Source organism: Hyla sarda, chromosome 5 (assembly GCF_029499605.1).
Source record: "Hyla sarda isolate aHylSar1 chromosome 5, aHylSar1.hap1, whole genome shotgun sequence".
In the NCBI taxonomy this organism is placed as follows: domain Eukaryota; kingdom Metazoa; phylum Chordata; class Amphibia; order Anura; family Hylidae; genus Hyla; species Hyla sarda.
In genome coordinates, this window is record NC_079193.1 from 354,493,438 (window position 1) to 354,511,263 (window position 17,826).

Consider the following 17,826-nt stretch of genomic DNA (forward strand, 5'->3'; position numbering starts at 1 on the left):
ATAATGACTCCCTAGTTTGTGCCACAGAAATAAATATATATTCTCTAGAAGCCCATAAACCTTGGCCCACTGGACGCATCAGACACAATGACTTAACCACGAATATCTGCACAGCCTGAATAGTGAGCATGGAGCTGACAGAATGGAAATCACATCACTTTGGGTTTCTTGTAGGAATCTTCACGTTACAGCTCCTGAAAATCATGTTTAATATGTGTTTAGTTGAGGAAGGAGCTCTAGTTCCGAAACACGTCAGATTGGGGTGAGTTTCTACTTGTTTCTACTGCAGTTTTTGTTATGTGCAAACAAGGCAAAACTGACTACCCTGAAATGTGTAGAAGAGTTATATCCTGAATGGAATAACATGTGACTGGTTTCACATTCCTAGTGCCAGGGCCTGTACCTGCAGATTCTGCTTCACCCAATGAACTCAACAAAAAGGCATTTTACAGCGAGGAACCAGTCATTTTTCCAAGCTGAATCAGCGATCACACGGAAGGGAATATTTTAATCTCCATAGGGAAATCTCGGACAGTTTCAAACCTTTCAACAGAAAATCTGCAGCAAGTGACTCACCCAAGGGTGTGGCCAAACGTGCCGTATTTTGCTGCGCATGTGCTACCCGTTGACTTCAGTGGGTAGGAAAATATGCTGCAGCAAAATATGGCACGTGTGACTCTACCCTAAATATTGATCAGTGAAGACAAGTATTTGCGATTAGTAACCTGATCAAGTGTTTAAAGGGGTACTCCACCCTAGACATCTTATCGCCTATCGAAAGGATAGGGGATAAGATGTCTGATCGCGGGGTGAACAGCCGCTGGCCGTTCTTCGGACTTGCGCCACGACGTACTGTACACGGAAGCTTTGAGCTGGCGTTGCTTGATGACTAGTACATAGCTGTCACGCCTCCTCCCATAGACATGAATGGAGGAGGCGTGACGGCTGTGGTCGCCCATCATCCGGCACGGAGCTGCGTTTGCTCCATGCATCGGGTGACAGGTGTGCCATGCCGGAGATCGCTGGGGGTCCCAGCGACAACACCCCCCCCCCCCCCCCCCGGCGATCATACATCCTTTGGAATGGAAAGGGGATAAGATAGATGTCTAGGGGCGAAGTACTCCTTTAAAGGAAAACTGTCACTTGTTTTCTCCCACACTATCCACAGGTACTGATAGTACGGGAGACGCTGATTAAAACGAGCCCTACCTTACCCGGATCTGCGCCGCCGTTCTCCCGCAATTGTAGTTTTATTATATGTGTAAATCTCCCTGTAACTGGCATGGGTGGGGCTTCGGCGCTTAACTGGCACTGACGTCAGCGCCGCTTATGAATATTCATCCCCCCCTCTCTCCAGTTCTCCCTCTCTTTCCCGCTCCTAACTGGGGCGAGGGGGGATGAATATTCATAAGCGGCTCTGACGTCAGTGCCAGTTAAGCGCCAAAGCCCCGCCCTTGCCAGTTACAGGAAGATTTCAACAGATAATAAAACTACAATTGCGGGAGAACGGCGGCGCCGATCCGGACAAGGTAGGGCTCGTTTAAATCAGAGTCTCCCACACTATCCACCAGTGGATAGTGCGAGAGAAAACAAGTGACAGTTTTCCGTTAATACCAGGGTATAACACAGTCTCCCCACCTTGCTGTAAGCCGCTTATTTGTTACCCCTTAACATTGTCTTCTTAGAGACCAGAGTGGCGTTGTAAAGTTTTACGGCAGCTTCGCTTTTAACAGAAAAAGAAATGTTTTAGAATTGGAAATAAAACAGGAGTGCACAGTTCTGGGGACACAGAAATACGTGGTAAGATTTGGGGTTCCCATGTTGTATTTATCTTAATGGTATAAAGTATTTATTTGTTTTTATTACAAAATTTCATGTACAATTTTCATTAAACTACTCAGATTTTTTTACCTCCATTAAAAATGCTATGCAAGCAGAGCCAATACCATATAAGAGGATCTCCTACTGGTTGGCAAAGATGTTTTTGTGTGTACAGTTGGCGCTGCGCAGCATTTCAGGCTCTTTTTTTTTGTGTGTACAGACCGGCTGTTAAAGGAGAAGTCTCATAAATAAAAACTGAGGATAGGAGATAAGTTTTAGATCGCTGGGACCCCCGCACTCTCCTGCACGGGCCCTCTGCTCTTCCCTGGAATGGAGTTTCACAACCCCCACACGAACAGCTCTCCCATAGAGATATATGGACGGGGCGTGATGCTCTGTTCCAGGGGAGAGCAGAGGGCCCATGCAGCAGATCGCGCAGGGTGTGGGGGAGAGTACCAGCAGACCCCCTACTCCCCCCCCCCCCCCAATCTAAAATGTATCCCCTGTCCTGATAGGGGATAAGATGCCTGATTGCGGGGGACCCCCGTGATCTTGCACGCAGCACCCCGTTAGAATCAGTCCCCGGAGCATGTTTGCTCCGGGGCTGATTACTGGCGATCACGGGGACGAATCGTTGTGTCGTCATGGCTCCGCCCTCATGTGATGTCACGCTCCGCCCCCTTAATGCAAGCCTATGGGAGGGGGTGTGACAGCGAACACTCTTCAGGGACTGATTCTAACAGGGTGCTGCGTGCAAGTTAACGGGAGTCCCCAGCGGCTAGACCCCCACAATCAGTCATCTTATCCCCTATCCTTTGGATAAGGGGAGAAGATGCCTTAGCGCCGGAGTACCCCTTTAAGATTAGTCTCTTTCAGTGCTAATGAATTTATCAACTGCGACTTAAAAAAAAAAAAAAAATGCAAACACAATCAAAAAGTCGCAAAAATACACTGCTCGGCCTTGGCTTTCTTGGTGTGTGTGTGTGTGTGTGTGTGTATAAAGGGAATTTTCAGGAACCAGCGGCACACAAAATAAAGGTGTACAGAAATTACCTGCACCTACAATGATACATCCCCCCCCATTATTCTGGACGAAGGCCTTTAATAATACTGTTAAAGGGAAAGTGCAACGCTGAACGTTCCAGCAGTCAATGAGCAGCATGTTATAGAGCAGAAGATTCTGACCTTTTATGTGAAAAGATTCAGTAGTATGTTTTTCATCTCTGCTAATTCTTGTCTTAGGAGTCTGTAGGGCAGTCCTATTAAACGACTGACCGTGTGAGTGTGCGTTCAGAAATAACTAGTAGGACCATCTCCTGGACATGATCTAACCATTCTGAAACATCTTTTCTTATAGTTGTGCCGTTACTTTGATATTCCTCCTAGAAATGTATGACTAAATAGCTAACTGGGTGTTTTCATCTGGGGTCATGTCCCTCTACAGCCTGAGACTAGCCATTCAAAGCTGATAGCGCAGGGACACACTCCTTAAAGGGGTACTCCAGGAATTATTATTTTTTTTTTTAATGAACTGGTGCCAGAAAAGTTAAACAGATTTGTAAATTACTTCTATTAAAAAATCTTAATCCTTTCAGTACTTTTTAGCAGCTGTATGCTACAGAGAATTTCTTTATTTTTTTTTCATTTCTTTTTTGTCTTGTCCACAGTGCTCTCTACTGACACCTGATGCCCGTATCCGGAACTGTCCAGAGCAGGAGAAAATCCCCATAGCAAACCTCTCCTGCTTTGGACAGATCCTGACACGGACAGATGTGTCAGCAGAGAGCACTGTGGGCAGCACCAAAACGAAATAAAAAAAGTAAAGAATTTCCTCTGTAGCATACAGCTGCTAAAAAGTACTAAAAGGATTAAGATTTTTTTAATAGAAGTAATTTACAAATCTGTTTAACTTTCTGGCACCAGTTCACTTAAAAAATAAGTTTTCCACCGGAGTACCCCTTTAACTTGTTACACCCAGTTGTCTATTTATTAATACATTTCCAGGAGGAATGTAAGAGGATCGGCTCCACATAGAACTGTAAGATAACAAATTCCAAAATTATTTTTTCATGAGTAAGTCCCTTAAGGGGATTTTTATAAACAATCATTAGATTATGTTTACAGTTCACTGCCATACTACTGTATGCTATACTACTATATGACAGTGAATTGGGAAATCTGTGATCTTTTAGGATGTTCTAGAATTGTTTAATTTCGGGCCTACGTAGACCATCAGTGAGAGTGAGTTTATGCAGACCTGTATGTGTGTGTATGCCCATGTGATCACACCCAGAACCCTTTGGTGACTGTTGGCCAGGCCTATTTATTCATGTTCCGTGTCATAGTTTCTTTATTAGTTTATGTTCACACGTACGTTTGCCATTTTCTGTGGTCAAATTGAAGTCAGTGAGTGGCAAAATCTGATTATGTACTTGTTAACTTTTCCTTAGATGGGTTTGAAGCAGTGTTTCCCAAACAGTGTGCCTCCAGCTGTTGCAAAACTGCAACTCCCAGCATGCCTGGACAGCCTTTGGCTGTCCAGGCATGCTGGAAGTTGTAGTTTTGCAACAGCTGGAAACGCAGTGTTTGTAAAACAAATGGTTTAGGGTGCGTTCACAAGTGCTTATTTTCTGCAGCAGATCTGTTTCAGCAGATTTTGCTGCTTATTGAAGTCAATGAGCAGCAAAATCAGCAGCAGATCTGCAGCAGAAATATGCATGTGTGAACGCACCCTTAAAGCGCAACTGTCATGAAATTTTGGTGCAATAACCTGCACACAGCCTTTGTACTGTGTGCAGGTGGTGTGCGGTGTATAGCAATATTTTTACCTAATATTTGCAGGCTTTCATGACTGCAAAATCCACAATTTATTCAAAACCACTGACGGTCGTATAGGCGTGGCGTGAGGTACGTGATGCCCCGCCGCCGCCACGCCTACCCCATATGTCCGCGCTGGGACCTCTGTGTGATTGACACACAGGTCCCAGCGCATGCGCCCTTCAGCTGATCTAACCTGCGTGCCGCTGTGTCATCAGCAAGCGCTCGCTCCCGCCGCCGTCTCCCTCCTCAGTGCGCCTGCGCAGAGCAACGCACAGTCAGGTTAGTTCTTGATACTAGGTGCAGAGAGGAAGTGTGCTCTTCTCCTAGCACTGCACAGGCGCATTGAGGAGGAAGGCGGCGGCGGGAGCAAGCGCTTGCTGGATGACACACAGCGGCATGGACAGAGATGTCAGCAGAGAGCACTGTGGTCATGATGTCAGCAGAGAGCTCGGTGTTCTAAAAAGAAAACCATTTCCTCTGTAGTATTCATCAGCTAATAAGTACAGGAAAAATTAAGATTTTTAAATAGAAGTAATTTACAAATCAGTTTAACTTTCTGGCACCGGTAGATTTAAAAAATATATATATATAATTTCTACGGGAGTACGCCTTTAATTCGCTGATGCCCTCTTGGTCCATAAATCGATATCCTCTTCTATTGTACAGTGACTACATCTGTTTTGCCTCCCGCCATAGGGTCCTCTCAAAGTGACTGTGCAAGAGCTTGATGGGTCTTTTAACCACACGCTACAAATTGAAGAAAACAGCTTGAAGCACGACATCCCCTGTCATTCCAAGAGCAGAAGGTGATTTGCTGAGATTACCCTCCTCATTGCCTTTTTGCCTAATGTGTTTTGTATGTTTGACATAATAACATAATCCATTGAACTCAGCGCTTGAAACAATATTACAATCTTCCCTCATTAAATGTCCTTATAACACATGTGTTTCCACTTTGGCGCACATCAGGGGGATCCTGTTTCTTAACATCCTTCCAGTGCTTTCTAAACAGAAGGCGGCCTATATAGATTTGCTGATCATAAACCGCTGTCTAAACCTCAGCATGGAGCATATGCAGAAGTTTCGTTTTTTTTTTTATCCTCCCTACCGTGTGCAATAAGCTTTTATTTAGGCCTTTTAAAGGGGTACTCCGGCGGAAAACTTATTTTTATTTCATTTTTTTAAATCAACTGGTGCCAGAAAGTTAAACAGATTTGTAAATGACTTCTATTAAAAAATCTTAATCTTTCCTGTACTTATTAGCTGCTGAATACTACAGAGGAAATTATTTTCTTTTTTGGAACACAGAGTTCTCTGCTGAATCACGAGCACAGTGCTCTCTGCTGACATCTCTGTCCATTTTAAAAACTGTCCAGAGTAGGAGAAAATCCTCACAACAAACATATGCTGCTCTGGAGAGTTCCTAAAATGGACAGAGATGTCAGCAGAGAGCACTGTGCTCGTGATGTCAGCAGAGAGGACTGTGTTCCAAAAATAAAAGTTTCCTCTGTAGTATTCAGCAGCTAATAAGTACTGGAAGGATTAAGATTTTTTTTATACAAGTAATTTACAAATCTTTTTAACTTTCTGGCACCTGTTGATAAAAAAAAAAAAAAAGGTTTTCCATTGGAGTACCCCTTTAAATACTCCACAGATTAGTTGTGTTCTCCTAGATCAGTGGTCTTCAACCAGCAGACCTCCAGATGTTGCAAAACTACAACTCCCAGCATGCCCGGACAGCAAAAGGCTGTCCAGGCATGCTGGGAGTTGTAGTTTTGCAACATCTGGAGGTCCGCAGGTTGGAGACCACTGTCCTAGACTATATTCAGTATGTCATGTGTCTGTCACTAAAGTTGCCTAAAGACAAATCCATAAAAAGATCAGATCTGTCAGAAATTAGAAAAGATGTCAACAAAGTGACGTTCAATTCCTATTTGGACTAAGGAACATACCGTATATACTCGAGTATAAGCCGACCCGAATATTAGCCGAGGCCCCTAATTTCACCCCAAAAACCCAGGAAAAGTTATTGACTCGACTATAAGCCTAGGGTGGGGAAATACATCATCCCCCCCCCTGTCATCATCCCCCCCCCCACCTGTCATCATCCAGACCCCCGTCACTAACACCCCCCTTCATCCACCCCCCTTCATCCACCGCCCTTCATCATCCACCGCCCTTCATCATCCACCGCCCTTCATCATCCACCGCCCTTCATCATCCACCGCCCTTCATCATCCACCGCCCTTCATCATCCACCGCCCTTCATCATCCACCGCCCTTCATCATCCACCGCCCTTCATCATCCACCGCCCTTCATCATCCACCGCCCTTCATCATCCACCGCCCTTCATCATCCACCGCCCTTCATCATCCACCGCCCTTCATCATCCACCGCCCTTCATCATCCACCGCCCTTCATCATCCACCGCCCTTCATCATCACCACCTGTCATCATCCCCCTATCATCATCCCACACCCCCCCTTTCATCATCACCGCCTGTCATCATCCCCCCCCCTTTCATCATCACCGCCTGTCATCATCCCCCCCCCTTTCATCATCACCGCCTGTCAATCAAGTGGTCTTCAACCTGCGGACCTCCAGATGTTGCAAAACTACAACTCCCAGCATGCTGGGAGTTGTAGTTTATTAACACCTGGAGGTCCGCAGGTTGAAGACCACTGCGGCCTTCGTCATGATCCAGCCCCCTCCCCTTAAGATTTCTACTCACCTCCCCTCGGTGGGAAGGAAGGGTGAGCTGGTCCAAGCCATCTATCTTGCAGGGACCGTCCGGTGGGGAGGGTTAGTCGTTCCGGGCTGTCCATCTTCACCGGGGGGCCCTCTTCTTTTCTCCAGGCCTGGCCCCGGACTAGTGACGTTGCCTTGACGACGACGCACAGGGACGAATGTCCCTGTGCATCGTCGTCAAGGCAACATCACTAGTCTAACCCCCCCCCCCCCCCGGTGAAGATGGACAGCCCGGAACGACTAACCCTCCCCACTGGATGGTCCCCGCAGCATAGATGGCCCTGACCAGCTCACCCTTCTTTCCCACCGAGGGGAGGTGAGTAGAAAACTAAAGGGGGGGGGGGGCTCTGGATGATGTCGAAGGCCGCAGTGGTCTTCAACCTGCGGACCTCCAGATGTTTCAAAACTACAACTCCCAGCATGCCCGGACAGCCAATGCCTGTCCGGGCATGCTGGGAGTTGTAGTTTTGCAATATGTGGAGGTCCACAGGTTGAAGACCACTCAGAAGGGATTGACAGGCGGAGAGTTCACTCGAGTATAAGCCGAGGGGGGTGTTTTCAGCACGAAAAAACGTGCTGAAAAACTCGGCTTATACTCGAGTATATACGGTACCTGTAATCTTACGGTATTTGCACGTTTCCCTTTAGTTTGTAGTGGATATGACTGACTGTATTGCCAAAAAACAAAATATTTTTTTTTTCCACAGAAATAAAAAGAAGAAAATTCCACTGATGAATGGGGAAGAGGTAGACATGGACCTTTCTGCTATGGAGTAAGTTGACACATTGATTTAAAGGGTACCTGTCTCTTTAAAAAAAATTATTATGCCACAGAAGTTAGTGCCCGAGACATGCTTATACTGTCCAGATTTATTCCCTCCCATAAACATGAATAAAGGGGTGGGGTGTGACGTCACGTCCCCAGTCCCGGAAACCTGGAGGTTTACAAGACTGGAGACTCATCTCCCACATAGAATGCTAATGTCCCAGTGGCGGGACCCCCGCGATCAGACATCTTATCCCCTATACTTTGGATAAGGGATAAAATGGTTTTTGCCTGCAATACCCCTTTTAATTTAGTTAATAAGTTTGATAAGGTTTTGAAGCCATGGTTGATTTTGGAGGAGTCGGTTGTCCCCTCGAAACGTGTTGATCTCCTCAGTAAGTCGGGGTGATTTTGCAATCGGTTTGGAGGGTGCTCTTGGGAGTGTGTCTGGTGAGTGTGTTTTACTCCAGAGTGTTCGTATTTGGCCCGTTTCCTGGCTGTTCTCATCCTTTTGAACCTCAATCTTCATGCTGTTGTACTGGTGTTTTAATATGTGAGCTTTGCCTTTTGTCATGTGCAGCTTGGGTGCTTGTATGGTGCTCTCTGGAGTTCATTGTATTATTGTGTTTTCTTGTGTTTTAAAATAATGAATAAATACTTATGGGTTGACAAAAAATATTATTGCCTTTGCATGGGCTTTCTGTCATTCTGTACACGCGTGTCTATGTGCAGAGACAAGCAATGACCATTACAAACAAACAGCCATTATAATGGATGGAGCAGCCAGTCAGATTGATAAGCTCTCTTGATTGGTGGCGGTCTCCGGACTGAGATCCCTACGACATAGCAGCAGACGTTTTCAAGTGACAGGGGGCACGTTAAAGGGGTACTCTGGTGAAAAACATTTTTGGTGCCAGAAAGTTAAACAGTTTTGTAAATGACTTCTATTAAAAAAGTCTTTACGCTTCCAGTACTTTTTAGCAGTTGTATGCTACAAGGGAAATTATTTTCTTTTTGAATTTCTTTTTTGTCTTGTCCACAGTGCTCTCTGCTGACACCTCTGTCCGTATCAGGAACTGTCCAGAGCAGGAGAAAATCCCCATTGCAAACCTATGCTGCTCTGGACAGTTCCTGATACGGACAGAGGTGTCAGCAGAGAGCACTGTGGACAAGACAAAAAAGAAATTCAAAAAGCAAATAATTTCCTCTGTAGCATACAGCTGCTAAAAAGTACTGGGAGGGTAAAGATTTTTTAATACCGTATATACTCGAGTATAAGCCGACCCGAGTATAAGCCGGGACCCCTAATTTCAACCCAAAATCCCAGGAAAAGTTATTGACTCGAGTATAAGCCTAGGGTGGCAAATACATCATCCCCCCCTGTCATCATCCAGACCCGTCATTAACATCCTCATCATCATCACCGCCTGTCATCATCCAGACCCTCATCATCATCACCTGTCATCATCCCCTTGTCATCATCCCACACCCCCCCTTCATCATCCCCTTGTCATCATCCCCACCCCCCTCATCATCCCCTTGTCATCATCCCCTTGTAATCATCCCACCCCCCCCTTCATCATCCCCTTGTCATCATCCCCACCCCCCTTCATCATCCCACCCCCCCCTTCATCATCCTCTTGTCATCATCCCACCCCCCCCCCCTTCATCATCCTCTTGTCATCATCCGCCCTCAGTGGTCTTCAACCTGCGGACCTCCAGAGGTTTCAAAACTACAACTCCCAGCAAGCCCGGGCAGCCATCGGCTGTCCGGCCTTGCTGGGAGTTGTAGTTTTGAAACCTCCGGAGGTCCGCAGGTTGAAGACCACTGCGGCCTTCGACATCATCCAGCCCCCTCTCACCCCCTTTAGTTCTGTACAGTACTCACCTCCGCTCGACGCTGGTCCGGTGCTGCAGGACTGTCCGGAGAGGAGGTCGTCCGGTGGGATAGTGGTTCCGGGCTGCTATCTTCACCGGGGGCGCCTCTTCTCCGCGCTTCGGGCCCAGAATAGAGGCGTTGCCTTGACGATGACGCAGAAGTACGTTGGCAATGAACGTACCTCTGCGTCGTTGTCAAGGCAACGTGACTATTCTGGGGCCGGGCCCGAAGCGCTTAGAAGAGGCCTCCCCGGTGAAGATAGCAGCCCGGAACCACTATCCCACCGGACGACCTCCTCTCCGGACAGTCCTGCAGCACCGGACCAGCGCCGAGCGAGGGGGGGAGTTGTAGTTTTGAAACCTCTGGAGGTCCGCAGGTTGAAGACCACTGCGGGTGGAGAGTTCACTCGAGTATAAGCCGAGGGGGGTGTTTTCAGCACGAAAAATCGTGCTGAAAAACTCGGCTTATACTCGAGTATATACGGTAGAAGTTATTTACAAATCTGTTTAACTTTCTGGCACCAGTTGATTTAAAAAAAAAAAAAAAGTTTTCCACCGCATTGCCCATTTAAAGGACAACTGTAGTGGAACACTTTTATATATGCCCGGGCCTCAAAAATAAACAAAATAAACTCATACATACCTTCCTAAGAGCCCCCGTTGGTCCGGCACATGCCTCATGGTAGGGCAGTGCTGACGTCATTCCACTTCCTGGGGAAGGGGACGCCGCAGAGCCGTCGGCGTATCACCGGCCGTAGCGATGTCCTGCCCCGGTCGGTGATAGGCTGAGCCCACTGTCATGCAAGGAGCTCTGGCCGGCTTCTTACATGACAGTGGGCTCCGCCTATCACCGTCCAGGGTGGGACATTGCTACGGCTGGTGATACGCCGAAGGCTCTGCGGCGTCCCCCTCCCCAGCAAGTGGAATGACGTCAGCACTGCCGGACCGTGAGGCCTGTTTCGGACCAATGGGGGCTCCTAGGCAGGTATGTATGAGTTTATTTTGTTTGTTTTTGAGGCACGGGCATATATAAAAGTGTTCCCCTACAGTTGTCCTTTAAGGATAGCGAGGGTCATCGCACCCAGTCTACCTCCTGTCAAAATTTCGGACATGTCAGAAGTGTGTTTTTATTTTATTTAAATTTGTAATTTTTTTTATAGTATCGAAACGTTAATCAGAGTACAAACAGATATATGAAAACATGGGCCCTGATTTACTAAGAGTGTTGTGCAGGTTTCTTTGTGGGCTTTAATTTCCTACAATTTTTTTTCCACGGTATTTACGAAGGATTCCCTACATTTTCCACTTTCCCTACGTTTTCCTTTTTTTACACACGCCCTGATCTGTAGGGTTTTCCTCAGCTCAAATCCACCACATTTTTTGTGGAAACCTTAGTAAATATGTTGGATTTTTGTGAAAAGGTCGGGAACACGCCCCTTTTCGGTCACTCCGCCCCCTTTCTCTGACGGCCACGTTCCCTTTTGGGGTTTTCTTAGTAAAATGGAGAGTTAGTCAGGTTTTTTCAATTCTGGCGCAAATTCTGGCACAGACGGAATTTCTAGCGCACAACCCTACATAACATGTCTGGTTTGCAATAGTAAATGAGGGCCATAGTGTGCATTGTGGCTTGCATGCCATGAACTTTGAGAGTTTAGTATGGTAAGGAAAATAGGATAGGTAATGGGGTAAGGGAATGAGAGGGAAGTGTCATTTACAACGTGTGTAATAAAAGTCGTAGTATCCAGTCCGGATGGTGGATAAGCAGCCCCAAACAAGTTCCAAAGATATTTAACATAAGGTGTATGTTATCAATCTAGAAGACACCAGGGTTCTGTGTCAACAAATAATCTTACAATGAAAGGTAACAAAACTTTTCAGAAGCATGGGGAGAGGATGTCCAGGGCAATTTTTTTTGAGACAGGTACCTTTTAAATTAAACTGTTCCTTGTCCATCAATGAGCCATTTGGCCTGATCAGTAGTGATGCCTTGACTCATGACAGTGTTTCAGAGTCTATGCACCTTAGATAACAGACCCTGGCCAAACGTACATGTGTTCTCATATAATGGAGGGGTAGAAGCTGCAGCCCGACACCTATGTAATGCAGGCAACTTTTCCAAACTATACATGTAAACTTTGGAATCTTGTTACCTGTATAATGTCAATTCTTTCTGCAGTGCCGACTCCCCATTGCTCTGGATACGGATTGATCCGGACATGTCATTGCTGAGGAAGGTGGAGTTTGAACAGGCTGATTTCATGTGGCAGTACCAGCTCCGCTATGAGAGAGATGTGGTAGCCCAGGAAGAGTCCATTCTAGCCCTGGAAAACTTCCCCACCCCCTCCTCTCGGCTTGCTCTGACAGACATCCTGGAGCAAGAGCAATGTTTCTACCGTGTCAGGATGATGGCGTGTTACTGTCTGGCCAAGGTGAGATTGAATAAATTCCTGCAAACACAGACTATTAAAATAGTCATCCACCTCTGTACAAGAATAGGTTCTCAATGCTTAGGAACATTTTCATATACAGTAAATGTTGGCACTCCTGAAATTTTTCAAGAAAATGAAGTATTTTTCACAGAAAAGGATTGCAGTAACACATGTTTTGCTATACACATGTTTATTCCCTTTGTGTGTATTGGAACTAAACTAAAAAAGGAGGAAAAAAAGCAAATTGGACATAATGTCACCAAACTCCAAAAATGGTCTGGACAAAATTATTGTCACCCTTTCAAAATTGTGGAAAAATAAGATTGTTTCAAGCCAGTGATGCTCCTTTAAACTCACCTGGGGTCCAGTATCAGGTGTGGGCAATATAAAAATCACACCTGAAAGCAGATAAAGAGGAGAGAAGTTCACTTAGTCTTTGCATTGTGTATTTGTGTGTGCCACACTAAGCATGGACAACCGAAAAGAACTGTCTGAGGACTTGAGATCCAAAATTGTGGAAAAATATCAACAATCTCAAGGTTACAAGTCCATCTCCAGAGATCTAGATTTGCCTTTGTCCACAGAGCGCAACATTATCATGAAGTTTGCAACCCATGGCACTGTAGATAATCTCCCTGGGCGTGGACAGAAGAGAAAAATTGATGAATGGTGTCAACGCAGGATAGCCCGGATGGTGGATAAGCAGCCCCAAACAAGTTCCAAAGATATTCAAGCTGTCCTGCAGGCTCATGGAGCATCAGTGTCAGCGTAAACTATCCGTCAACATTTAAATGAAATGAAACGCTATGGCAGTAGACCCAGGAGGACCCCACTGCTGACACAGGCACATAAAAAAGCAAGACTACATTTTGCCAAAATGAACTTGAGTGAGCCAAAAACCTTCTGGGAAAATGTCTTGTGGACAGATGAGACCAAGATAAAACTTTTTGGTAAAGCACATCATTCTACTGTTTACCGAAAAAGGAATGAGGCCTACAAAGAAAAGAACACAGTACCTACAGTGAAATATGGTGGAGGTCAATGATGTTTTGGAGTTGTTTTGCTGTCTCTGGCACTGGGGGCCTTGAATGTGTACAAGGCATCATGAAATCTGAGGATTACCAATGGATTTTGGGTCGCACTGTACAGCCCATTGTCAGAAAGTTGGGTTTTCATCCGAGATCTTGGGTCTTCTAGCAGGACAATGACCCCAAACATACGTCAAAAAACGCCCAGAAATGGATGGCAACAAAGCGCTGGAGAGTTCTGAAGTGGCAGCAATGAGTCCAGATCTAAATCCCATTGAACGCCTGTGGAGAGATCTTAAAATTGCTGTTGGGAAAAGGCGCCTTGCAATAAGAGACCTGGAGCAATTTGCAAAGGAAGAGTGGTCCAACATTCCGGCTGAGAGGTGTAAGAAGCTTATTGATGGTTATATGAAGCCACTGATTTCAGTTATTTTTTCCAAAGGGTGTGCAACCAAATATTTAGTTAAGGGTGCCAATAATTTTGTCCAGACCATTTTTGGAGTTTGGTGACATTATGTCCAATTTGCTTTTTTTCCTCCCTTTTTTTGTTTAGTTCCAATACACACAAAGGGAATAAACATGTGTATAGCAAAACCTGTGTTACTGCAATCCTTTTCTGTGAGAAATACTTCATTTTCTTGAAAAATTTCAGGGGTGCCAACATTTACGGCCATGACTGTATGTTTATAATTGGTGTATAACTTTAGCAATTCATTCCTGGTTATACGCATATATGAAGAGATATTCTACATATAACATTGTAAGCCCACAGTACCATGCATTAAGTATCTTACAGGCGAGTTACAGCATGCAATCTTTTCCAGACATATGAGATCAAAACTGGTGCACTGGTGATTAGTTGCCGTAACTTACAGTCTTTGACAACCAATCAGTATTCACCTGTTATTTATTTATTTTTCTTTTACAACAATTTGAAAATAAAATCAGAGTCCCAGTTGGTAATAATAGTTTTTCAATTGTTTCCATACAACTTCCCATATGTGTTAATTGTAAAATGGTGTTTAAAGGTGAACATACACTTTATTAGTTGATACATGTTTTCCTGTAGAAAACAAAAAAAAAAGTACCTGTCGCCAAGTAAACTTTTCTAAAATAACTCAGGCTATGTTCCCTAACTACTTCTAACACTCTTCCCCCCTTAAAAAAAATCACAGCTTTATAAAGCTGTGTATCTTACCTTTATTCTTGCTCACATAGTGCAATCTCTCAGCAGGAGAAAGTGAGCATTTCCCAGCAGGTATGACATCACTGAAGCCTGCTGGGGGACCATTTCCACCCTCACATCGTTCCAGTGCTGTGATGAATAGAAGACCTCAAGCTCTGTGCATCTTTCAGTGAGGCTCTGTGCAGCTTTCAGTGAGGCTCTGTGCAGCTTTCAGTGAGGCTCTGTGCAGCTTTCAGTGAGGCTCTGTGCAGCTTTCAGTGAGGCTCTGTGCATCTGTCAATCAAGCTCAGTGCAGCCAGAAGCACTTCCTGAGTTTGGTCTCCTGCCAGGCCCGGAGGAGACTAAATTCACTGTATTAATTATGGCAGGGAACAGAACAGAGCCACCTAGTGGCCATTTTTTCTTTTATGTTTTAAAAATAGTTATGTTAATAATTTTAAAAGTAAGTTAATGGGAAAGTGTCTGCTAATTACGCAAAGAACACTATATTAAAAGTTTTATTTGGTGACAGGTACTCTTTTTTTAAAGCGGTACTCCGGTGAAAACCTTTTTTCTTTTAAATCAACTGGTGGCAGAAAGTTAAACATATTTGTAAATTACTTCTATTAAAAATCTTAATCCTTCCAGTACTTATTAGCTGCTGAATGCTACAGAGGAAATTCCTTTCTTTTTGGAAAACTGATGACATCACGAGCACAGTGCTCTCTGCTGACATCTCTGTCCATTTTAGCAACCATGCATAGCAGATGCATGCTAAGGGCAGCATTGTGGCTCAGTGGTTAGCACTGCTGCCTTGCAGTGCTGGGGACTTGGGTTCAAATCCCACTAAGGACCACAATAAATAAAGCGTTATTATTATTATAATAACGTCAGCAGAGAGAACTGTGCTCGTGATGTCATGAGAGAGCATTCCAAAAAGAAAAGAATTTCCTCTGTAGTATTCAGCAGCTAATAAGTACAGGAAGGATTAAGATTTTTTAATAGAAGTAATTTACAAATATGTTTAACTTTCTGCCACCAGTTGATTTAAAAGAAAAAAGGTTTTCACCGGAGTACCCCTTTAAGCTTTTCCAAGACCTCCAGTTTAAGAACCACATGGAAAGTAAAACCTTGAGCCATTCTCTCCCATCAATATGTTAACATTTTAAGTTTACCTGTAAAAGTGTTTGTTGTTACATTGGGGGACACAGGAACCGAGGTGTATAGGCTGCTGCCACTAGGAGGCTGACGCAGAGAAAATATCAGCCCTTCCTAGCAGGCAATACCTGCTCATCGTGCCATTTATTTATTTTTTTCTACAGATTCTTAGGGTGACAGGGCCTCCCTGCGCTCTCAAGAGAATGTGCAGTTGTACATCGCACATCTTCAAGTACACTGCTCAAAAAAACACTAAGATAACACATCCTAGATCTGAATGAATGAACTAATCATATGAAATACTTTCGCCTTTACATAGTTGAATGCGCTGACAACAAAATCACACAAATATTATCAATGGAAATCAAATGTATCAACCCATGGAGGTCTGGATATGGAGTCACACTCAAAATCACAGTGGAAAACAACACTACAGGCTGATCCGACTTTATGTAATGTCCTTAAAACAAGTCACAATGAGGCTCAGTAGTGTGTGTGGCCTCCACGTGCCCGTATGACCTCCCTACAATGCCAGGGCATGCTCCTGTTGAGGTGGTGGATGGTCTCCTGAGGGATGTCCTCCCAGTCCTGGACTAAAGCATCCGCCAACTCCTGGTCAGTCTGTGGTGCAATGTGGCATTGGTGGATGGAGCGAGACATGATGTCCCAGATGTGCTCAATCGGATTCAGGTCTGGAGAACAGGCGGGCCAGTCCATAGCATCAATGCCTTCCTCTTACAGGAACTGCTGACACACTCCAGCCACATGAGGTCTAGCATTGTCTTGCATTAGGAGGAACCTAGGGCAAACCGCACCAGCATATGGTCTCACAAGTGGTCTGAGGATCTAATTTCAGTAGCTAATGGCAGTCAGGCTACCTCTGGCAAGCACATGGAGGGCTGTGTGCCCCCCCCCCCCCCCCAAAGAAATGCCACCCCACACCATTACTGACCCACTGCCAAACTGGTCATTCTGGAGGATGTTGCAGGCAGCAGAACGTTCTCCACGGCATCTCCAGACTCTGTCACGTCTGTCATATGTGCTCAGGGTGAACCTGCTTTCATTTGTGAAGAGCACAGGGCGCCAGTGGCGAATTTGCCAATCTTGGTGTTCTCTGGCAAATGCCAAACGTCCTGCACAGTGTTGGGCTGTAAGCACAACCCCCACCTGTGGATGTCTGGCCCTCATACCAACCTCATGGAGTCTGTTTCTGACTGTTTGAGTGGATACATGCACATTTTTGGCCTGCGGGAGGTCATTTTGCATGGCTCTGGCAGTGCTCCTTCTGCTTCTCCTTGCATAAAGCCGGAGGTAGCGGTCCTGCTGCTGGGTTGTTGCCCTCCTACGGCCTCCTCCATGTCTCCTGATGTACTGGCCTGTCTCCTGGTAGCACCTCCATGCTCTGGACACTACGCTGACAGACACAGCAAACCTTCTTGCCACAGCTCGCATTGATGTGCCATCCTGGATGAGCTGCACTACTTGAGCCACTTGTGTGGGTTGTAGACTCCATCTCATACTACCACTAGAGTGAAAGCCCCGCCAGCATTCAAAAGTGACCAAAACATCAGCCAGGAAGCATAGGAATTGAGAAGTGGTCTGTGGTCACCAACTGCAGAACCACTCCTTTATAGGAGGTTTCTTGCTAATTGCCTTTAATTTCCACCTGTTGTCTGTTCCATTTGCACAACAGCATGTGAAATTTTCAATCAGTGTTCTTCCTGAGTGGACAGTGGGATCTCACAGAAGTGTCATTGACTTGGAGTAACATTGTGTTGTTTAAGTCTTCCCTGACTGCAGTCAGGGTGATTGTAAACCAGCTTTCCCTGGCATAGAAATAACTAGATGGCTGAATATAAATAGTAATTAGGCTCTGTTCACACTTGCAGGTTATCAGGTGTTTTTGTAATCTGAATCACTTTTCCTGATAGGAAAAAATACCAGAAAACCATTATAGTCTGTGGTGTCCGACATTGAATCTGTTTGAAAACAAATCTTTCCCATTTTATTAC

The 17,826-nt window shown here is 45.3% G+C and overlaps 1 protein-coding gene across 1 annotated transcript in view; it reads left to right on the forward strand.

Moving 5' to 3' along the window:
* TAF2 (TATA-box binding protein associated factor 2) overlaps positions 1-17,826 on the forward strand; it is a gene marked incomplete in the record, with an annotated part of 136,773 nt that overhangs the window by 47,170 nt on the left and 71,777 nt on the right. Inside the window, 4 exon segments of the mRNA XM_056522670.1 lie at positions 1,686-1,800; positions 5,338-5,447; positions 8,098-8,163; positions 12,211-12,463. Coding sequence (XP_056378645.1) covers positions 1,686-1,800; positions 5,338-5,447; positions 8,098-8,163; positions 12,211-12,463 — 544 coding nt within the window.